The sequence below is a fragment of the Notothenia rossii genome (assembly GCF_949606895.1).
Source record: "Notothenia rossii genome assembly, chromosome: 9".
In the NCBI taxonomy this organism is placed as follows: domain Eukaryota; kingdom Metazoa; phylum Chordata; class Actinopteri; order Perciformes; family Nototheniidae; genus Notothenia; species Notothenia rossii.
The window spans coordinates 11,524,026-11,546,756 of NC_136907.1; the positions used below are offsets into that span (position 1 = coordinate 11,524,026).

Genomic DNA, 22,731 nt, shown 5'->3' on the forward strand with positions numbered 1-22,731 from the left:
CATTGCAAGGATTTCGATTTTAGGAGTAAATTCATTTCATCTTGTCTCATCCATGAAGATTGGAAAGTAATTATTTCCTAAAACTGATAATTTCCTCTCTTTTGGTCCTATGAGTTTGTTAATTGAATCTCATAATTAGATTGCAGACATTTGGGAGTCCTGCTCAATAAATTAGGAGCAGGGTGATGATGAACCAGCGATATGATGAACATGTGATTTTCTTTCTGTTTTCTGTTAATGAATGTCTCAAATGTGTAATTAATGTTACATTTCGTGCTAGAAGCTAATCAGCGGATTCCAAACATTTGCTAAGTGTTTTCTTTCTCCCTGTGAAACTGGGGTATTAGCTCTGGCTTTTGTTTAGTCCTTCAGAGATGAGTGTTTGTGCGTGTGAACGTGCTGTTCGATCCAGAAATCCAAACCATTAGTAATGACTTTCTGTAAGTGGAGAAAGGTGTAATGAAAGACAAATAGGTCATTTTCTTCTCTTATGAACCCTACAAAGAAGAATAAGTAATGCCTGGCAGAAAACTTATTTTCCAACAACTTCACAACACGTTTCTACTGTTAAAACAGAACCCAATGACACTGATCAAACCCTGTTGCATGAAAGCCACATGTTCCCTGTGTTCTCCTTCAGACTGGACATTTTTCTTTTCACTGAAGTTATCTTTTGATTGCTTTTTTTTTCACTTTCCTATTTGTACTTCAATAAGTTCAATCGGCGAACAAGTGAGCAAGTTAAATATTCAACAGATGATGTGTGTGATCAAAAGGCTGCAGTAAAATGCTCCTGGGTTTTCGTTGGATCTTCCAACTGCTCCGAAATGCAGAAAGCGCTAAAATTATTCTGAAACCTTATTTAGAAATATATGTTGTGTGTAACGCTACATATTAGTCAAAACTTGATGTGTGACTTAATGAATATTCATGTGATTTCTCTGAAGGTGTCCCAAGGAAAGAGAGAATCCACACGCTGACAGAAGGCTCACATTATGCTAAGTAGATGTAATAAAGAGAAAAACATGGAGACTTGAAGTAAACTGTGAACTAACAGACACACACTTTTATGTCTCTGAAACATACAGGTATATAAATCCAGACCTTCCATTCTTATAATGTGAGACAGAAAACACTGATACACGTTCTTGATTTCTTGTAGTTACTTGACATTTTGATCACTGTGTGTTATCCTAGTTGCAGAGGCCTTGCATATGGCTGCACTGACAAGTCCTTTCCACTAGGGGGAGATGTCATTAAAGAATGGAGCTTCTGTTCTCTGCTTGTTCTCTACCAATATCTCTCTGCCGGATCTCGAAACCAAAGAAACCACCTGCAACCTGGAGAGCAGAGTGGTGATGTCCTGTGGGAAACAACAGGGCGACACATGGGGCTCAACATGACTTCAATACATCTTAAAGGTTAGGGTTAGTGGATGGAAAGCTGACACAACAGAGACAAATGAAATCAGGCATTCAATACTTACAATCTAATTGAAAATCCATGTAGGCAAGTGTAGGTGTATTTGTGTCTGGTTACTAGTTTATGTGTGTGGGGATCTCAGAGAAGCCTGAAGTAGGAGAGGGAACACAACGGAAATAAGGTTTAAATTACTGTAAATGGCATTCTGGGCTTAATATGTGTTTTCCCAGGATTTGAAGTGTGTCATAAATGTTAAGATAGCATCATAGACACAGCTGTCCGAAAAATGGAGGAGGCTGCATTCTGTTGTCCTCCCCCTCATCAGAGGGGTCATGCGAGTTCAAGGGTGAGTACATAATGTGATGTGTTGTTGGTAAGAAATGGGATTTCAGTTGTTTAAAAAAAAAAAAAAGAATCTATCTTCTTCATTTTCCAATGGATCGGGAAAATAAATACAACTCACCTGAGGAAAAATGTCCCTGTTTTACTGCATAACATTTACCTGGGTGTTTGTGGTCACATGTGTGGAGTAAATAATCATATTAAGCTCTTGATTCAATGAGTCAACATCATCAAGGGAGACCTTACCTGCATTGTTCAAATGTAGAAGCATACCTGTTCACAAATCAAGACCATACATGACAACGTCCAAGGTTCATTTTTGTCATGATGGATTTCCCCTTTGAAGCTGTATCAGATCTGGCTACAACACCGGAGACAGAGACAGCTGCAGGGTGAAGTTAGAGCCTGGGAAGAGGTTGATAAACGACAAATTTGACAGCAGGGAGGATGAAGTAGAAGCAGAAGCCCAGAGGGGAGTTTAGAGGAGGAAAGGATGGATCAACTGGTGAAAATAATGAGGATGAGAGTAGTATCCCACTGGAAGGATGACAAAAATACAGTTAAACTCCTGCCAAGCAACGTGTTAACCTATCATCTAAAAGATATATCACCCGTGCTCTTTGAATATGATTTATAGTCTTATTTTCTAGCTTATTAAAAACACTGTAGCCAATTTAATTCACTTAATTTGTTTCTGAATGTCCCAAAGACACGTATTAAAGATGAACTCACTGCCTGTGTTCATGAGCTTGCAATATTTACTTTTAGTGAATTACTGAATCTTAATGTTCCTTTTTTTGCATCTATTAACTGTAATGGGATCTCTATCAATCAATCAATCAATCAATCAATCAATCAATCAATCAATGTTTATTTATACAGCCCAATATCTCAAATGTTACATTCACATCGTACAAGGAAAAACTTCCAGAGAAAACCCACAGTTTAAAGGGGAACATGGGAGAAACCTCAGGGAGAGCAACAGAGGAGGGATCCCTCTCCCAGGACGGACAGACGTGCAATAGATGCCGTGTGTAAATTGAAAAGATAATACATTTACAACATAGGTAGTCCAAATGTTTGGAAATGCATGTGTGTGTATAATAGGAAGATGAATCCATGAGGATATCCATCCATGACTTATGATCCTAGACCACAGCAACAGGCACAGCCACGACTCAAGATCCAGGACTCGCGATCCAGGACACAGGACCGCAGCAACAGGATCATCCATGACTCCGGATCCCGGCGTATATAGACACCAAAAAGAAAGAGATTTGGGGGAAGCTGGGTTAATCGGAACATGAGAGTACACAGGTATAGACAGAGAGAACGAAGAAGTAAGATGTCCCCCGACAAACTAAGCCTATATCAGCAAAACTAGGGGCTGAATCTAATCAGCCCTAACTATAAGCTTTATCAAAAAGGAAGGTGTTAAGCGCACTCTTAAAAACGGATAGGCTGTCTGCCGCCCGAACACAAACTGGAAGCTGATTCCATAAAAGTGGAGCTTGATAAGAAAAGGCTCTGGCTCCCATCTCTACTGTAAGTGTGTGTCCCTCTCCAAAGTCTCTATCACTCTTAAACTCATGGGTCAAAACCCCAGCAATACATAAAAGTGAAATATATTTTTAAAGGCAATCCATAGTTGGATTATAAAACTGTCATCAAAGAGTGTAAAGCAAATTTAATCGCAGGGTGTCCTCGGTGCTCCTGGCTGTGATGGTGGTTAAGAAAGCATGAGAAATCCATGCGAAACAATGTGAGGGAGGGGGAGACAATAAGCTTGAGCAAAGCAGGCTGGAGGATTTTGGCTAAGGAAATGGGTGAGAGAGGGACATAATGGTATGGAAAAGAAAGTGAGAGAGCCCAAAAGAGGGTGGATGGTTATGGGTGTGTGTTAGAGAGCTGGTATAAAAGCCTCCTCTCCCTCCCTCACTGCACTCCCATATCGCCTGTGTATTTTGTGTTGGGTGTGTGTGTGTTTGGATACAAGAAGTGTGTGTGTGTGTTTTGAGCCCCTGCAATAGAGAGGACTGATACCTCCCCAGGATGCATCAGCTGCTAGCCGTGACCTCAGTGCTGGTGGCACTCTGCTCCCTAGGGAGAGTGGATTCTTCAGCCTATGACAAGATAGTCACCCACAGTCGCATCCGGGCCAGGAAAGAAGGGTAAGGAGAAGGGAGGTCGGGGGGGGGGAGATGGAGGGAAGGGTAGAAAGTGAGGGAGAGAGAAATTATGAACTTGTGTGGAAGCTTTTTAAGTTTTCTATGAAGCAAATAACTGGGGATTAAACTATACAACCAATTTCTTTGCACATGAAAAGTAATAGGCTGAAAGATATGTACACATATAAAGTGCTTTGTTTGTTAGATTTAATATTAGTGCTGTGTTTCCAGATGAGTGTAATCAAATGCCATTGGCTCAAGGCTTGGAAAATGCAATATCCTCTCCCACATTCACTCAGTCTTCTGCTGTAAAGAATGTCAATATCCTAATATGCTGTTTAATATTGATTGAGTTGGGAGTGTTCATTGTAAAATAATTACTGAGTTTCGCTCAAAATGTTTTTCAATGCTTTCTTTAATTGACTTTAAATCACAGGCTTCAGGTTTCTCAGATTCAGTGATTCATTGTTGATAAGCACTGTACAGAGGCCTTGGCATCTGTGAATGACAATTTTTTTCCTTCTTCACTTTACCTTTCTTTCTGCCTCTCCTACCTCTGCTTCTCACTTTCTCTGTCACTCCCTCATCACCTAACTCTCCCGTCCCCCTCCTTCTTTTCTTACAGACCCAATGTGTGCGCTCTGCAGCAGGTCGAGGGGACTAAGAAGAAGTACTTCAGCACATGTAGGAACTGGTACAAAGGCTCCATCTGTGGAAAGAAGGCGTGAGTCTTTACCAAAACATTGAATGGATTTGATGGCAAAATGTTTTTATTTCATCCTTTTTACATCCAAACTCCCTCCCAACTTCTACACATCCTGCACATTAGCAATATTATCCCTATCAATCAAGTGAGATCATCAAGTACTTCAGGTGCCTTTAAATGTGTTCACCCCGGCGTAAACCTCCACCTGTCACCTGGCCAGGTTTTTATTGGCAGCAGAGGCCATGCTTTGTATAATCCTAATTATGTGGACCCTCAGGCTTTTTCCGTTTCCTCGATTCACCTCGCTGCCCCCTTTCCTTCTCACAAAAAAAGGCACATGATGATTGATTCAAAAGATGGCCTTTCAAAGATGTCAGGGATTTCTTAAGCAGGGAGGGAAGACAAAAGCTTCAGAACTGTATTGGTTATTTTATTTTGTCAGCATCTCCTGTACCCCTCCCCTCCTCTCCTCTCCTCTCCTCTCCTGTCTGGGCATGCTGGGTAGCTTGCGGGCCCTGGGTGAGCTATATTGTCAGCCTGCTGATGGGGTAAACGCTCATCAGTGATTGACACACCACTTTCCCTCTCTCACATTTCGATACTCAGGAAAGAATTTGGCGATATGCTTTTAGTGAAAGTGTGTGTTGCAGTCAGGTGAAACGGAGGATGTATTGCAGCTCTGGTTTCACAAGTTGGGCAATGAGTGCTTGATTTGTGCTGTATGTGTTTGCATGTGTACAGTTTATATATTTCAAGGCAAATGATGGTTCTTAAGCTGCAAAGAACTCATACGTTTAATTGCGATAGAGGTTGAAAGTTTCTGTTCGATTGCGGGAGTGATAATTTAGATTTTTTTTTTTTTATTTGGTAAAAATTATAACGTTGGGGTATCTGCAATATAGTAAAGTGTACAAAAGCTTTAGGTTGTTGAACTTCTGCAAGGCATACAGTATCATATTTTGTTGTTACTTCATGTGCTGAAAGAGTAGATTTTATTAGAGTAAAGAAAATGAAATGTAGCCGCTGTTGTTGATGGAATGTAAGGCTCGACTGGAGCTGTACATATCACACACACACACACACACACACACACACACACACACACACACACACACACACACACACACACACACACACACACACACACACACACACACACACACTCTGTAACACCTGCTGCTGTGTTAGGAGAAGCTTAACTTGGAAATAAGGCGATGAGAGATAGCCCCACTACTATTACTGAGATTATATTACCTTAACCATCCAGTAACAGCTTATAGAAGGAAGGTACTACATTTCAACAACAACACTGACTAAGGTTAGGTATTAAAAAGATTCTAGTAGGTCAAAAGATGGGATGAAATAACATAGGAAAACTTTGAAAAAAAGAAATTGTATTTAATTAAATCAAAATAAACAACAACAATTGCTTCGTTATTTTTGAAATAAATGTAAAGCTCTCTACCTTTTTAATTGTTTGAATTTTGGCAAACAAAGTGAAACATAGATACATACTGTATGAGCAAAAAGAACAATATGCGGAAAATACAACAGAAGCTTCAAAATTAAAAGCCAGAGAAACCTTTCCCTCTGTGTGTCTGTGGTCACAGAGAGGGCATTGTTCTGCAGCACTGGAGGAAATCCACACAGCTGTGATTATGTCTGAGTTGGATTGGGTGTTGGTGAGAGATTAGTAAAGGGTATTTGAGTCCACAGTATGGATATGTGCATGTTCCAGTTTAGATTCAGCTTGTGTGCCAACGAGCTTGAGGTCCTGAGGGTGCAGCGGTTGAAGTAACTTCTATGACAAATAATATATTATGTTGGAGTGAGTCGAACATGCAGTGTGTTCGGTCTAAGTCTATACTGTAGAGCTAAATTATCCCTTGGGGATTTCTTATCCCTCCATTTCCTCCAAGAACTCTTGAAGGGTGTGGCTGGAGGTTCAGGTGGAAGCCATTTCCTTCAAAGGGGTGTGCTGTACATGGTGACAGAGCATACAGGGAGCGGGGGATAGGTACAGAACTAGGTCTAATTGTATTATGTCAGCGAAGTTGTACAAATATACAAAACAAAAAAATACAAATTGGCAAAGCATTCAGGACTGGCACTGCTGAGAGAGAGCATGTGCTTGATGAGCATGCAACAGACGCTGTTGATTTTAATTTACATAAGAAGACAAAAAGTGTGTTTTCTTTAGACAACCCTAACCAGTGTTGCTGTGTGAGAACAGTGTGTGTGCGTGTGTGTATTCATGCCTTGTGCACATCTGTTCATCTGGAAGCCACATTGGGCTGGTTGATCCAGTGACACTGCGAGGGGCCTGGCTATGAGCTGGTCTCTGGTCTGCACTGCATCCATTATCCTGTCAGAGCACAGCCTGGGAGCAATGACTTCATACTGTAGCTTCCTGACAGCTGGCTGTGCATGGATATTTATGTGTTTTATATTAAAACAATTAACGCCAAAGCATATAATGTTTTCCATAAAAGCTTCATGGCTGTTTGCACAAAGAAATTACATTCTAAGACTAATGGTTCATAATCATTGTCCTCATTTCCATTTAACCACAAATGCTGATCAAAGCGGATTAGAGACGTTTGCCAAATCATGTGAGTCACTTGAGGGCACTGAATGGAGAAAGTGAGTGATTTAGCTTTTTGTGTATATGTTTTTAGGGTAGCTAAGAAGGCATTGATTTGTGTTTGCATAGTAGATCAACACTGTTCATTTCTGAATGGAAAACAAAGAGTTGTTTGTTTAGGATGAGAGCCATTGAAAGAAGGCACAGAGTTCATATAGAAGCGTTGTATTTCCATGGGAAAACAGTGAGGAGTAAACTTGAAAACTGTGACCCAATCATCTCTATGCAAACTTCTTCAGCAAACACACCCAATGCTCCAACTGCAACCCATAAATCATCACACTTATTACTGCATTTGGAAACTCTACGGCTGTTTCTCTGCTAGATCATTGTGGAGCGTCCAACGTTGAGTCACTGCTAGTTTTAGCCTCTCGGAAGATTCGCGTCGGTTTGAGATAAGTCCCAACAAAATGTCAACATTTCTGATTTACGCCCTATGGTTGATTTTCATTAAAAACTTTCCTTGAAAACATAATTTATTCCAATATTAAAGCCGCATTTAAAAAATAAATACTCTCTTGTTGGTCACACCTCGTTTTTTCATTCATAACATTGCAACAAATTAGATTTACTGTTAGACCAGACGACTAAGGAACATGGGTTTGCTGCACAATTCCTCTGGTGTGTGTAGTGTTAGCAGAACCTCTCGGCTGCCAGGATGTTTCTCATTCTTTGAGCAAATGTTTCATATCTATACCTTCGCCTCCAAAACATAAATCTGTTTCATAGTCACATGAGGTCGACTGTACTGTATATCAAGATTTTTGTTTTTCTTGGAAGCCGCTTCTGGAATCAAATGTATGGCCAAGAGAAAGTGCAAGGGGGCAGCAAACACCCCTGTCTGGGGTTTCATGTTAAAACTGTTAAAGTATCTAAGATAATAAGTATACAACGTTTTCATTGTAAAAAGGCTATGCTTCTGTATCCTTATGAGACTATGCTCGTGGAAAGGCTCCTTAACAGTATTTTATTCAACAATATTCTTGAATATAGTTCAGTGCTTTTGAGCTTGAGGCTTTCTTACTAATCTCCTTTGGGTTTTTATTTCTTTTACATTTGCTTGATTTATTTCTGTTGCATGATAAAGCCTATTGGATGTGATGTTTCTGGCTCTTGAAGCTTGTCTAAAGCTTATTCTTTCTGGGTACAGTCCAGATTTCCTGTGTGATTGGCCTGCCGAGAGTTGTGCTGCCAAGAGTTCAGTGAACCGCTTTCATGTTAATGCTGTTTTTCTTGTCTTTTTTTTTTAAATATTCCTTCACTTGCTTGCTTTTTTCATTATTTGATGCTTTGACCTTTATATGTGATCTGTCCAATTATGGATTTTTATTTGGTGATTAAAATCCCCCCTTTGTGCAGCCGTGGTCTCCTTTCACAAATGTTCTCAATTGAAGCACTCGTCATTCTCTCCCATTACAGCTCAGGAGGTTGTTTTTCTTCCTCTTTACAGTCAATTCTGCTTTTATTTGGCAAGCTTCTTTTCTTTTTCTTCATTAGTTTTCTTTTTGAAGTTGTAAAAACAGATAAATATGAATGTACATCTTTCTGACTGAATGTCTTCCAACACAATTCAACTCAAGTCATTATAAGTCTAACTATACTTGTACTTTTTTCCTTTTTTGAAGCATGGTCCTATATGAATGCTGTCCTGGGTACATTAAGCTGGAGGGCACGAAAGGATGTACTGCAGGTAATTGGCTTCACCACAGCCCCTTTTGTGGTCTTCTTTTTCAGTCAATGCAAAATTTAAATTCAATCCTACTTTAGACTTTTTCTGAGCAGAAACAACCCCTTGCGTTTTCCCTAGTGGCACCTATTGACCATGTCTATGGTACGCTGGGGCTGGTAAAGGCTTCGACCACACAGCAATACTCTGACGTGTCCAAACTGAAGGAGGAAATTGAAGGCGAAGGCTCCTTCACTATGTTTGCACCTAGCAACGAGGCCTGGGATCAGGTGGAACCTGTAAGTCGTTTTTTATGGGATTACAAATAAATACAATATAACCTGAAACTCGCTGCCCTTTAACTAATTTTGTGATATCCTTAGACTATACGGGCGGCACTGGTGAACAACGTGAACATCGAATTGTACAATGCTCTTCACTACCACATGGTTAACCGCCGACTTCTGACCAAAGACTTGAAGAACGGCATGACTTTGAATTCCATGTACAACGACCTGGGGATTTACATCAACCACTACTCAAACGGGGTCCGTTTTTGCACCTTTTTTTATTGCACACATGAATACATGATTTAAGTATGTCTTTGAAGAATTTCTGACCATAATGTTGGTCTTGGCTTATTATAAAATGTCCTCCCTCTTCAGATCGTGACAGTAAACTGTGCCAGGATCATCCATGGTAATCAGGTGGCCACAAATGGTGTGGTGCATGTCATTGATCGGGTCATCACCAGCGTGGGCAACAACATCAAGGAAGTCCTAGATGTAACAGAGGATCTCGCCTCCTTCAGAGTAAGTAAAATAATCTTATCTAAATTGAAATGGTTTACAAAGCCAACATTGACTAATATGCTTAAAGTGGAACATCTGTACAAATAAATACATTGTACATCTCAATATGATGACATATTACACGTGGGACAAATTCTGTTTTTTGTTATCCAGGATGTGGTAGTGAACTCTGGCATGTTCGACAAGCTGGGCGAGCCTGGACAATTCACTCTCTTTGCTCCCACTGATCAAGCCTTTGACAAATTGGACCCAGGCTACTTGGAGCGTATCATGGGAGACAAGGATGTTATTGCAGGTACATTGTACATGTGATACAGTAACGATGGCATGAACCACTAACATATGCTTGCTATGGTTGATTTTAGTGTGCAGATGTTTAGAGCACTTTTATATATCGTCTAGTCACACCGTCAGTTCACTACTTTGGTCCTGAGTGAAATGTTGGATGGCTTGCCATGACATTTGACTCATAATGAGGATAAATCCTACTGACTTTAGTGACACCTGTAGTGCCAGCAGCAGATTCCATTTTTTTCAATCATCCAGAAATAAATCTTCATATCAAAAAGAGAGTTTTGCAAGAAAAAGTAGTTATGTAAAACTGGGTTAGTATTTTAGTGAAATATCTCAACAAGTATAGGATAGACTGCCAGGAAATTGGGTTCAGACATCTGTATCCCCGTCAGGATATATTGTTATCTTTTTGGAGATCCCCTGACTTCTCATATACTGCCATCATCAGGGTAAAATGTTCCTTTGTTTAATACTTGTGCAACTAATGCTATTCTCACAAGCCTCAGCTATAGTTCATGTTTACTGCTAAATGGTCATTAAAGCATGACAGGTTAGCATTGTCAATTTGAACAGGTTAGCCTGTTGACATTAGCATTTAGCTCAAAGCATCTCATCGCTAAGCTTCGTCATCACAGAGCCTGAGAGAGTATGTTTAAACTTAGCAAATTAATAAATTCTCCGGAGCAAAGAAATAGCACAAACTAAAAAAAAGTCAAGCCCACAAACCACAGAATGAATTTGAAGACCTATGTCTCACCATTGGTAGCCTATCTGCTTATTTGTTGAGTCACTGGCACGCCAGGAACGCATATTAACATGCGGCCAGTTTGCGGTGTCCTCCGTGAGATCTCTCTGGGGAATCAATATTACCTCAAATAAATTCTCAGACACTTGGCAAAAAGGCTCTGCAGACCAACCATGTAAGAACAGCCTCCAAAGTAAAGATCGTGGAGACTTGTGAATTGTTTCACGAGGAAAAGGTTTGAGCCAAAGAGTAATTTGGCTGAAGTGCAAAGACCATCGCAATTGTATTTGTGTGGGTTTGGAAGGGTTTGTAATCGCATTGCTTTTGCATTGCAATGTTTGACAGTTGAACTCAGTCAGAGACGTAATCCTTTATGTAAATGTTAAAAGAAGTGGCTAAATATTTTTAAAAGCACTGAAATATTATCCATGTGCTTGTGTGTTGATTAATGACTTAAAACCTTGGAGAGCCCTATAATATTAATCAAGAATTAGAGTCAACCCACAAAGTCTATAAAAGTGTAGAATGTGAACAGTGACTTTTCTTCTTCTTACCCTTCATCTTTCTCACACTTCAATCAACCTACCCAGCCCTGGTGAAATACCACCTGTTGAGCTCTGTCCAGTGTTCTGAAGCAATAATGGCGGGGTCTGTGTTTGAGACCGAAGAGGGCAGCACCATCGAAATTGGGTGTGATGGCGACAGTTTGACAGTCAATGGAATCAAGATGGTGCTGAAGAAGGACATAGTCACGACCAATGGCGTCATCCACTTAATCGACCAGGTGCTCATCCCTAACTCAGGTAAAACACATCTGGGGTTTTCTCCCTCAGTGGATACTTGTTGAAATCATTTGCTTTTATATGTTTTTGCTGTGATAACCAACATCTTTTTATCTATGTGATTGATACCAGCCAAGGAAGGGTTGGAGCTGATGGGGGACTCTCAGAGCACTTTCAGTAACATGGTGTCCGAATTGGGCTTAGCCTCTGCCTTGGGTTCGAAAACAGAGTACACACTCCTTGCTCCAGTCAACACTGCCTTCACTCGTGAGTTCATCTACAAATAACTACTGTTTAAAAAAGAATATAAAGGAAAGATCATCAGATGTGTTGCAGAGATCAAAATTGTGCTAATTCATTTTTAGACTTTTCAACACTCTTTAGAGAAAGGAAAAGATGTGTAAGACCTGGCATATTTTATTACTTGGGTCATTTTAAATTACTATTTTGTTCTGTGGTTGTCAGCTGAGGTGATGTCAACGGACCAGAGCCTGTTGAAATTCATTTTGGAAAACCACATGTTGAAGCTGAAAGTTACGCTGAGTGAGCTCTATAATGGACAGATGCTGGAAACACTGGCTGGCAGAATGCTCAGAGTCTTCATTTACCGCACTGTGAGTACAATGTTTGTGTTTGTGATGGTATGTGTGTGTCAGGAAGGAACAGGAAAATCAGATAAAGCATAAGTCTTGGAAAGACAATGGAGAGCATTGGCTTACTTATTGGAAATCTGAAAGACATTACTGGGCCTCTTACAAAGTGTTAACATGATTTTGCTGTCGTTCAACTCTAAGCAAATGAATTAAAACAGCTTATTAGTCCAACTCTTGGCAGATGAATCGGGGTTCTGCCCTGGTGGTTAGATTATGATCAACCCCTGGGTTTAATTTCCTCGCAGAAACGTATGTGTTCTTCTTTTTTATTGATTGCAATCAAACAAGAAAATGAAATAGTCTCCCTCCCCTAAGCTTAATAGTTACCACATTTGTACAGTGACTGTAAAACAAGTAATTCTGCTCTCTAACTATTGTCCTTTGTTAGGCTGTGTGCATTGAAAATTCATGTATGGTGCGTGGCAGTAAAGAGGGAAGCCATAGTGCCCTCCATCTTATGAATTCCCTCATCAAACCAGCTGACAAAACAATCTACAATCTCCTGATTGCTGACGGACGGTTCAAGTAAGAACAAACTAACATCCTAATTTATGTTATAGTAATGAATTTATAATTTTTTTCACATTTCGCTGCTCGATGACAGATGTCGTCACCAGCGCAAGCTAATGATGAAATACTCAGGAAGCAGATGTGTGAATCAATGGGACCACACAACCCAAATTCCATCATATCATATTCCTAAAACAATAATCCTCCTGTCTACAAGGAGAAAAACCCTACTGTTTTTTGGATCAAGCGTAAGATAGAATCTGGTCTCCTCTCAGCATAGGACTCAATGGGCCATTAATGCAGAGCCGTTCTTTCCTGTTGGAGACAAAGTTGATGTCCTGACTGGCTAGAGTTCATGCAGTCTGACACACAGTAATTAGGGCTGGATGAAAAACTGAAATTTACAAAAAATGCTGGCTCAAATAGTGTGAATTTTACTCCTATTTCATCATCATCAGTTTCATTAACCATTTCCTTTACCTGCACACTTCTCTTAGATGTGTGTGTATTTTACTCATACAGTACTGTACCTTATCTTGACTTTCTGAATGGATGACTTTCTCCTTTACTTTAAAAAAAAAATGTAGGATTTTCCTGGCGCTGATGGAGACAGCAGATCTGACTGATCTGCTAAAGGAGAAAGGCTCCCACACTATTTTTGCACCAACTGATGATGCCTTTGAAGGTCTCAGTAAAGAGGACTTTGCTCTTCTGAAAAGTGAGTTCTCCAATCAAACGACGGACATCCACTTCCTTTCATGCGTCTCCCTTTTGAAAATGATGCAATAGCAATCAAGCTAGGTTGTTCTGAAGTTATGTAAGCCAGAAATGAGAGGAGAAAAATGTGAAGCATGCTTACTCCCCTTCACAGAATGTAAATGATGCCTTTTGCTGTCACTTACAGGTGATCTGAATGCGTTGAGGACCATTCTCCTGTACCACTTCAGTAATGGCATCTTCATCAATGGAGGATTAGAGGGAGGAGTTACCAACCTGCTCAAAACCCTGCAGGGCAGTAACCTCCAAGTTGTTTCTGTATGTACAATCAGCCCTTGTTTAAGTGTGTTTGTCCTCAGAATGAAAAAAGACAGAATTCATTTCCTGAATTTGTCATGTAACCATCAAAAAGGGATAAACCGTCAGTCGGAGAAACTATTACTGTTACAAACATGAAAGTCAATACATTATAAACAGTTCATGCCCAATTTTGATTGAAAAAAGGCCCTTTGTAAACTCTAGGAATTGTCAATTGAATTTACCCTCTTGGTATCAATAAAATAATATCTTATCTTGGCTTAATTTAACAAGAAGCAGAGTGGATAACAATGTTTTCTTTAAGGTCATAAAACCGACACACATTTGTTCCCTTTTCTCAAAGCCTCCATTGTGAGTCCTTAACCCAGTCTTTCCACTCGTTCGCATTCAAACAATAGCATCAAAGAGCCAGTGCTAATCTATATCTTCAAAGCTGGATATCTCTGGAGAACGGCCAGAACTTTTAAAACCTGGCTCATGTCCATCGACGCCCACTGTCCTTGTTCACCCATGGCTGCCCCCCCTCCACCTGCCACTCTGTCTGCCTTGCTGTTGCTCAGCAGCCTCAATGTCAGCTATTGTATATCATCATTTCACTTATTACCTCAATTGGGCCTCCTATCTACTGATGTGGCTCAATTTGGTGGGTGATAAGGGAAAAGAGGAGCTAGAGGAGTAGGTAACCCTATCCCTTTCAGACTCAGCCTGTCCACCTTAAGTCATATCCACCTTAAATTGCAGGAAATCAATCACGAATGGAATTCCATACAGCACATCCAAGAACAGAGCACAGTGCATGGGATCCTTATTAAAAACCTCGGTTCAAAACCTCTATTGTACAACCCTTTCAAAATGACTTTGGGCCAGTTTGACAATGTTTTTTCGGCAGTATTTGACATAACTCACCAACTTTTGAATATGTTTACCCCCAATTAAAAGATATACATCATTCATTTCCCCTCGTTTTACCAAGGTTAACAACTCTATTAATGTGAACTCGGTGGATGTGCCCAACAGCGATTTGATGGCTACAAATGGTGTGATCCATGTGGTGAAGAATGTTCTCTATCCTGCAGGTGAGAACGTTCAAATAAAATCATGCAATGTACACTGTGTGCTGGGAGGCAATAAGTTATATTCTTTTGATGCTGTATATTACTTACAGACCTTCCCGTGGGCCGCCAGGACTTCATGGTCCTCCTGAAGAAGCTGATTAAGTACATCCAGATAAGGGTAGCTAAAGAGAAAATACACATATGTCTGGGCACAGGTGTATCAAAGAAAATGTGTGTCTTATACATCTCCTTTTATGCCCTTTTCAGTATATTTCTGGATTTTCGTACAAGGAGATCCCAGTCACATTCTTCAGTAAGTTTCTTTATCATCCACTGTCTCTGCGTGATGTGTGAATATTTCATTTGTAACAAGATTCTTATGTCACTTCACAGAGAGAACCATCACAACTACACATTATCATGAAACAAGTAAGACCATTTTCACTAACCACATGATTAAAAGAGAAGCTTTTATGATCAATAATTATATTTATCTTTTTTATGTGATTATTCAAGACATGACTTCCTTTGATTTCAAAACCTTTGTCTTAAAATGAGCATCTGTTTTCAAAGTAAAATACATGCTGCAGCCACATGTGTACAAACATGTCGTTGCGTAATTCAGGGGTCTTCTCTGGTTCTCTTCTTTTTTCATTTTGATTATTCTGTCTCACTCTTGCTTAAGTCCACTTGGACCCCTTGCTATATTTAATTAGCCCCTTCAGGGATGAGGTAATGAGGCTGTCAAAGCATAACAGGGTCAGAAAACATAGAGGAAGTGGATGTTGTTCATTTAGATGGGCTTAGTCCAGCGCAAATTCACACAGACAAATGTGCGCTGGACTGGATGTGGAGCATGCCTTAATGTAATGTATGAACATAGGAGGGATAGAGTCTGGTTCTTTAAAGTTAATTAGGCACAATATATGGACTATATAGGCCAAGATCTGAGCTTACAAGAGAGGGTTTATTTCTAGGGGTTGATATTTTAGGCCATAAATTCAAAATTCTTAAATGTTTAACAGTTGAAATCTCTGAATATGAAAAGTTCTTCGTCATTTTGATATGCTATACATTAAGTGGTTAAAAACTTTGGACAATACCTACTTTATATACACACACCTACTGTATGTGCACTTATACACACACACACACACACACACGCACACACACGTGCACACACACGCACACACACACACACACACACACGTGCACACACACACGTGCACACACACACACACACTGAATTAAAAGTTGCATAAATATATTATCTTTAGTTTGGATCATAGGAGGAATAACCTATTGTCCACATCATGTTTATATTTCTATTAGGATTTACTCATAGGGAAAGAAGCCACAGTTTTAATGACATACATTTCCTAATTTTTATCAGATCTGAGTCTGGTTCTAATTACTCAGGCCAAAGATTAGACTAACACAAACAAACATCCGTCAGCATTCAACTCATATGAATTCTGTCACTTAACAAAATCATCGCTCAGAAGTATACATTTTAAAATAAATGAAAGAAAAAGTTCTTGTTGAAGCTGATTCAAAAGATGAGTTGATGTGTTGTCATTTCCCTTTTCCGGTTTCCCAATTCAATACAGCTGAATATCCAAATTCCCCTGAGTTGATTGAAGGGTTATTTTTTATATCTCCATGTTGCACAGCATGTGGAGATAGGCTCCTGATTAAGAACTGTGAGCAGCTTTGCATTTCCCCTCTTGGCCAATCCGACTGTGACGCTGGCCTTTCTTTATGGCTTAAGAGAGGTAGAGAATTGTACACTCAGGACATAATGATCCATCTCTGGAATTAATAAAAACCTCTTTCAGCTGTACCCTGCATCAGGGCAGATTTTATTGGTAGTAATTGTGCAAGAGTTTATGCACATTTCATTGGTAGCAAATAGGCGTTTATTTGTTATAGTTAGCTGTGAGGCAATTTTCATTTTAAGGGCACATGTGGGTTTTGTTTTTCCAAGTAAATATTTCTTCCTTGTATGTGGTTGGGAGCTGTTTCTGGGGCTTCTTCTGGGAACTAGTAATGTCACAAGAGGATTATGTAACATGTCAAGTGTATTATATTATAATATATATTATAATTTGAACAAGGTTATAATTTGATTCATTAAACTCATCTAATGGAGAAGAAAATTAAGTCTGTCCAAAGGGGGCAGCTTATTGGACCATGGAGCGTATCAGCGGTTAATAAAAACCTGCAATGTAATATCCTACAGACATTAGCCTGCCTTTGTTCTGCCTGCTTTGATAACTTCCCATACTGATCCTCATGCCTCATTCTTCGCTCATTATAGAAAGAATGTGGGAGTGCTGAAAAGATATCCTTCCTTTTTGTAATTATTCTTGAAAGATTACTTCACCTTAAAAACTATTATAGGTATATCAATAACTCAACCCTTGTTACCTTGAATTTGTGAAGAAAACCATGATAGACGAATAATCCAAAATTGAAGACGAGTCTTAATTAACCAAAGAAAAAAAATAGGTGCTGCGTTTAATAATAGCAAAACTAGATCAAGTATCCAAACGTTTACTCATGCATGTTTAATCCAAGTCTCCTTTATTCAGTTGTATGTTCAATACTTTCCAAAAAACATGTATTTTTGCAAAAATCTTACCATTTAAAATGCTCATACTACAGCGAAAATACTGTTTATTTCAGGGGAAGCTTTCCTTTAAGTTGCACTCATGTTCCCGATCCCTCTTTACAGTTCCTGAAACAAAGGTGACCAGAGTCATTCAAGGAGAGCCTACCATCACCAAGGTTACAAGAGTCATTGAAGGAGAGCCTACAATTACCAAGGTTACAAGAGTCATTGAAGGAGAGCCATCCATCACCAAGGTTACAAGAGTCATTGAAGGAGAGCCTTCCTTTACCAAGGTTACAAGAGTCATTGAAGCGGAGCCATCCATCACCAAGGTTACAAGAGTCATTGAAGGAGAGCCTTCCTTTACCAAGGTTACAAGAGTCATAGAAGGGCAGCCATCCATCACCAAGGTTACAAGAGTCATTGAAGGAGAGCCTTCCTTTACCAAGGTTACAAGAGTTATTGAAGGGGAGCCATCCATCACCAAGGTTACAAGAGTCATTGAAGGACAACCATCCATTACCAAGGTTACAAGAGTCATCGAGACAGAACCTGTCATCACTACGATGATCTTCAGTGGAGAAACCAGGAACACAGAAGTGACCCGGCTCATCAAGGGGGAGTCTTCATCAACCAGGGTCTTTGAAGGACAGCCTATCATGACCAAGGTCACAAGAGTTATCGAAGGTAAGTTCCTTAGATCATTCATATTTTGAACGGCAAATGATAAGTAAGATGAACAAAATTCAGCTTTGCAATTGTTTTTAAATAGATTTGATGGCACAACATTTTTTCATTCATGCAGGTGGAGAACTTGATGCACAAGGAAAGATAATTGAAGGTCAGTTTTTCACTCCGTTGAAGAGCATGATAGTCTAGATCTCAGAATATTCATGCATTTTCTAACCACTCTTTTAACAAATACATCTGGGATCTTGACCACAGCTAACTGACCATTATCATCTAACGTGAATGTCACGTTTCCTCTGTGATCATCAGATAAGTCCTCAGACACCTTCATTTCATGGTGTGCATCGTTTTAACCTTCAATATATTTTCGATAGTTAAATTTGGAACTAAAACAATATTTTAGACTGTCAATTCCAGGCAACCCATGTTTTCTCTACAAGTCACAGGCCTAATGACTTGTGATGTTTTCCTACCAATGGTGGTTTCCATCTATTTCTTTATCTTTAATACTGAGGTGGTTCGAGGATAAACCGACAAACAATATGTGTTACGCCCTCCTTTGTTGTGGCTGTCAAAGTGCCAATTCTCAATTTCTCAACTTCTTGATCGGCATTCAGTATTGGCTCATAAAAGTATGCATCTACTATACACCCAACCACATTTAAAGTGGACCTATCATGCTATATTTGAATAATATAGTGTAGGACCATACCTATATAAGGCATATTTATACTTTTTATTTTTCAAAATACCAAACAGATCATGCATTTTAGCCATTCCTCAATTTAACACTGTCTTTGCATGGGCTGATTCTGTGAGAACAGCACCACCTACAGGCCTGACATATGTACTACAACGTCTCCAGCGCTTTCGAACGGCAATGTCCGTGGCTGTCTCCTCCTGATTGGTGGAGTTGGCCCAATAGCTGTAGCGCCACTTCTGTGACGTCATAGAAGTGTTCAAATCTGGATCAGTCTGTATCAGATCCATTGCAGCCCCTTTTTAAGAGATTTGGGTATGGAGGAAAATAGAGAGGGTTGTGTTTTCTGACACTTGGTGAGTTCCCTGGAACACCGGGGACACATTCATGTATAAAAGACGTACAAAAGTGCATTTTGTGCATGATAGGTCACCTTTAAAAGACAAAAATGATCCGTTTGATCAAACTATTTCATATTTATGGAGTTATTTCCACACTTGCAGATTTTTTTGCCAAGCTTCTTAAACGGCTGTATTATTTTCAAGAAATCCTTAATGACTTCACCACTCGCTGCTAATGCTATTGGCTACTGGACCACTAATTCTGATTCATGATGTTTGTTTTGGCTCAGTAATGATGCTACGGAGAAAGTTGTTTTATTTTGACAGTCTATCTTCTGAATAGGCTCACATCAACAAAAATATAAAGTACATTTCTGATCATGCCCATGGTGCACCATGATTTGGATGTCGTTCCATCTCACCACTTATCTGATTTAATCTCTCCGTCAGTGTTCTTGTCTCTAATGCAAGAATCCCATCGTGTTACTCATTCTCTGTCTCATACAGCTTTAGTGTGTGTGTGTGTGTGTGTGTGTGTGTGTGTGTGTGTGTGTGTGTGTGTGTGTGTGTGTGTGTGTGTGTGTGTGTGTGTGTGTGTGTGTGTGTGTGTGTGTGTGTGTGTGTGTGTGTGTGTGTGTGTGTGTGTGTGTGTGTGTGTGTGTGTGTGTGTGTGTGTGTGTGTGTGTGTGTGTGTGTGTGTGTGTGTGTGTGTGTGTGTGTGTCCTGTGAATAGTGTGCCATTTCACTCGGATTGGGCCATTAGCATGTGTGGGTGCAGGTGAGCTTTAAGCTAACAACTGCTTCACTGGTGTCGTGCAGCTTTAGTTGTGGGCTGAAAAAGTGCCTGTGAGTGTGTGGATGTTTTCATAAATACTACACAACTGTGCCTTTGTGTTGGCGGTGGCGGAGGAGGTGTTTTACGGGGTGTATGTACCTGTCGGTCTGTCTGTCAGTCAGTAGTTGCTTAGTCGCTAAATGACTTTCAACACCCTTCTCCGCTGCCCGTCTAAAGGTGGATCCAGTCAAACCACGGTGAACGAGCCTCTTGTCATTGAGGGTAGGGTCTCTTTACACATACTCTTTATACCAAACAAGTTTCTTTTCACATCCTGCTTGAAATAATAATTGTTTTCATTCTATTAAGATGACTCAAAGGCGAAAAAGGTATTGAGATGCATTCCATACTTCTCTTTATTTTTAATGTATTGGTTTTTCTTTGAACGTCAGGCCCAGACTTCTCTAAGATCACCACCATTCACGGCAACCCAAATCTGATCAATGAGGAATCGGACAGAATCACCCAAATCATTAGAGCATTAGAGGTGAGTATCCATCACTGCAGATCTGGTAGGTGTGTGTGTGTGTGTGTGTGTGTGTGTGTGTGTGTGTGTGTGTGTGTGTGTGTGTGTGTGTGTGTGTGTGTGTGTGTGTGTGTGTGTGTGTGTGTGTGTGTGTGTGTGTGTGTGTGTGTGTGTGTGTGTGTGTGTGTGTGTGTGTGTGTGTGTGTGTGTGTGTGTGTGTGTGTGTGTGTGTGTGTGTGTGTGTGTGTGTGTGTGTGTGTGTGTGTGTGTGTGTGTGTGTGTGTGTGTGTGTGTGTGTGTGTGTGTGTGTGTGTGTGACCAATTGCAATGATTTACTGTATTGCCCCTTTTTTTTCACAGACGGAGGTAAATTGGCCGCTGCCAGGAAAGCTCCAGGTAAGTTAGATGATTGAACTGACACATTAATTAACAAATATGTAGGAATTGGAGAAAAACTAGCTATCTATTCTTCACATTTCTCATATTTTTACCTAAAAAAATCTCTCCTTTAATGCTAACTCCTTTTTTACAGCTGGAATGAGGAGAAGAAGGAAGATGGTTAGGCGTCACCACAAGCCAAGGCAGTCAATCCAATAGAGAGAAAAGACCTCTGGCTCACCGCAGGGACTGAATGCATCTCCAGTGCTCCTGGTAGAGTGCTGGAGGATAAAACAAACTGTGTACCAATAGAGAGAGATCAAATCAATCTAGCATTTGTTGTCGAAAACACCAGTAAAAAGGATTGTTTACTATTCCACATGAACCATACTTGTTATGGAATGGTATGTTATAGTATTGCATTTCCAATAGGAAAAATAGCATTTAAGTACAAGGGAAATATGGACTTTTACCATGAGATAGATGGTGTGTCAGGTGAAATATATTTACCACTGAGAGATATTTTTTATGTCAATTTAAAACAGATGGCTTGGGAAGACTGTTTTTTGCTTTTTATAGTGCTCGAATTTTGTACAATTTATGCATTTTTAAGAATACACCAAAATGAAATCCTGTTTTTTTTAACCTCTGTAAATTATCACATGCTGATTAAAAAATAAATTTCATTTGTATACTGTTTACAGTTGTCTTTCTTTCCATCTTCATTGAGATTACTGCCGTGTATGTCCTTGTTCAACCAGGATTCACAATCAACTATTTGTTTTAACCTCAAGGTAGAAGTGGTATCACATCGGCACCTGCCTCGTTAACATTAAAATTGCGTGGTAAACATGCCCAACTGAAAATCCATACATTTGTTAAGATAATTTTTTTGCATGTCCTGCAGAAAGATATCTGCATGATAAGAATATGTTAGCCACCGTTGTTCACAAACATATGACCCATTTGAGGAATTATACAACAGTTACTCTATGCTCTATTTCACTGTAGCACATTAGACAAGTATGCATCTCAGATTCTACTCAGTTTATCCAATCATATTTTCCTTCTATAAAGCGAAAGAAGATGAGACAGTCAGCTAGAAATTATGAAAATGTGCTCTGTGGAGTGGGGCTCTGTTGCAAGATCATTAACATGATCCAGGGCTGCAGCAGCGGAGGGAGTCGACTGCAGCAGAGGGGAGTATAAGTGTGCACAAGGATTGCAGATTTAACGTCACAGGGTGCTGATAAAATACTAAGAAGAAGAGGTCATGCATCTAAGAAGCTGAAGAGTCCTTTCAATTGAAAAAGTCAACACAAGGATTATTAACTACTTAGAATCTGTTGATTTAGTTTTGGCATGTTTATAATTTTTTTCCCGGACGGAATTCAGTTTAAACCCAGTCTAGATGTATCCATCATTTCCTCTCTTTAAATAGGTTTTTGTTACCGTAAAAATGCTTGGGTTGATCTTTAGATCCTCAAAAACAGCATGGCTTACCATTATCACCATAGTTGTGATCCAAGCCTGCTCAATGGTTCCCCATGAAGCAACTGCAGGGTATACAGAATGGCCATATTGTTTCACTGAAAATCAGTCTGAGAAATACATCTATAGGATAAAACTCCCAAAGATGCATTCAATCCAGAAACCTTGATGTGATTATGATAATGTCATCCTTTTCCAGAACCCAAAGAAGGCCAAGAATTAAGTCACAGCCCTCCAAAGATTTACAATACAAAATCATTTCAATGTTGATTAGTAAATAAGTTGTGATCAAAGTGTCCTTGTAGTCCTTGAAATAAAATATTAACTCCTCAGCAAATGTTGATCCATAGCTATAAAGATTAAACCAATAGTTGTGTTCTTT

The 22,731-nt window shown here is 39.7% G+C and overlaps 1 protein-coding gene across 2 annotated transcripts; it reads left to right on the plus strand.

Moving 5' to 3' along the window:
- The first annotated feature begins 3,690 nt into the window (after positions 1–3,690).
- Positions 3,691–21,557, plus strand: postna (periostin, osteoblast specific factor a). 2 transcript variants are annotated; one of them, XM_079649732.1, is made up of 23 exons: positions 3,691–3,935; positions 4,558–4,656; positions 8,908–8,972; positions 9,090–9,247; positions 9,332–9,496; positions 9,614–9,760; positions 9,914–10,055; positions 11,390–11,602; positions 11,714–11,848; positions 12,047–12,195; positions 12,623–12,759; positions 13,332–13,462; positions 13,649–13,779; positions 14,753–14,855; positions 14,945–15,012; positions 15,102–15,147; positions 15,228–15,263; positions 17,572–18,135; positions 18,254–18,289; positions 20,192–20,236; positions 20,407–20,491; positions 20,839–20,876; positions 21,013–21,557. In XM_079649732.1, the coding sequence occupies exons 1-23, from the start codon at positions 3,817–3,819 to the stop codon at positions 21,075–21,077; spliced, it is 2,877 nt and encodes a 958-aa protein (XP_079505858.1). In that variant the 5' UTR covers positions 3,691–3,816; the 3' UTR covers positions 21,078–21,557. The 2 variants fall into 2 exon arrangements, with proteins under 2 accessions (XP_079505858.1, XP_079505859.1); XM_079649733.1 differs by lacking the exon at positions 20,192–20,236 and having other exon boundaries at positions 3,692–3,935.
- Positions 21,558–22,731: the final 1,174 nt, after the last annotated feature.

Bases quoted from the DNA above. Each gene is read 5' to 3' on its own strand.
- postna (XM_079649732.1), top strand. From the start codon at position 3,817: ATGCATCAGCTGCTAGCCGTGACCTCAGTGCTGGTGGCACTCTGCTCC. The intron at 12,760-13,331 runs GTAAGAACAAAC...AAAAAAATGTAG, and splicing joins ATTGCTGACGGACGGTTCAA to GATTTTCCTGGCGCTGATGG. The intron at 15,148-15,227 runs GTAAGTTTCTTT...GTCACTTCACAG, and splicing joins GATCCCAGTCACATTCTTCA to AGAGAACCATCACAACTACA.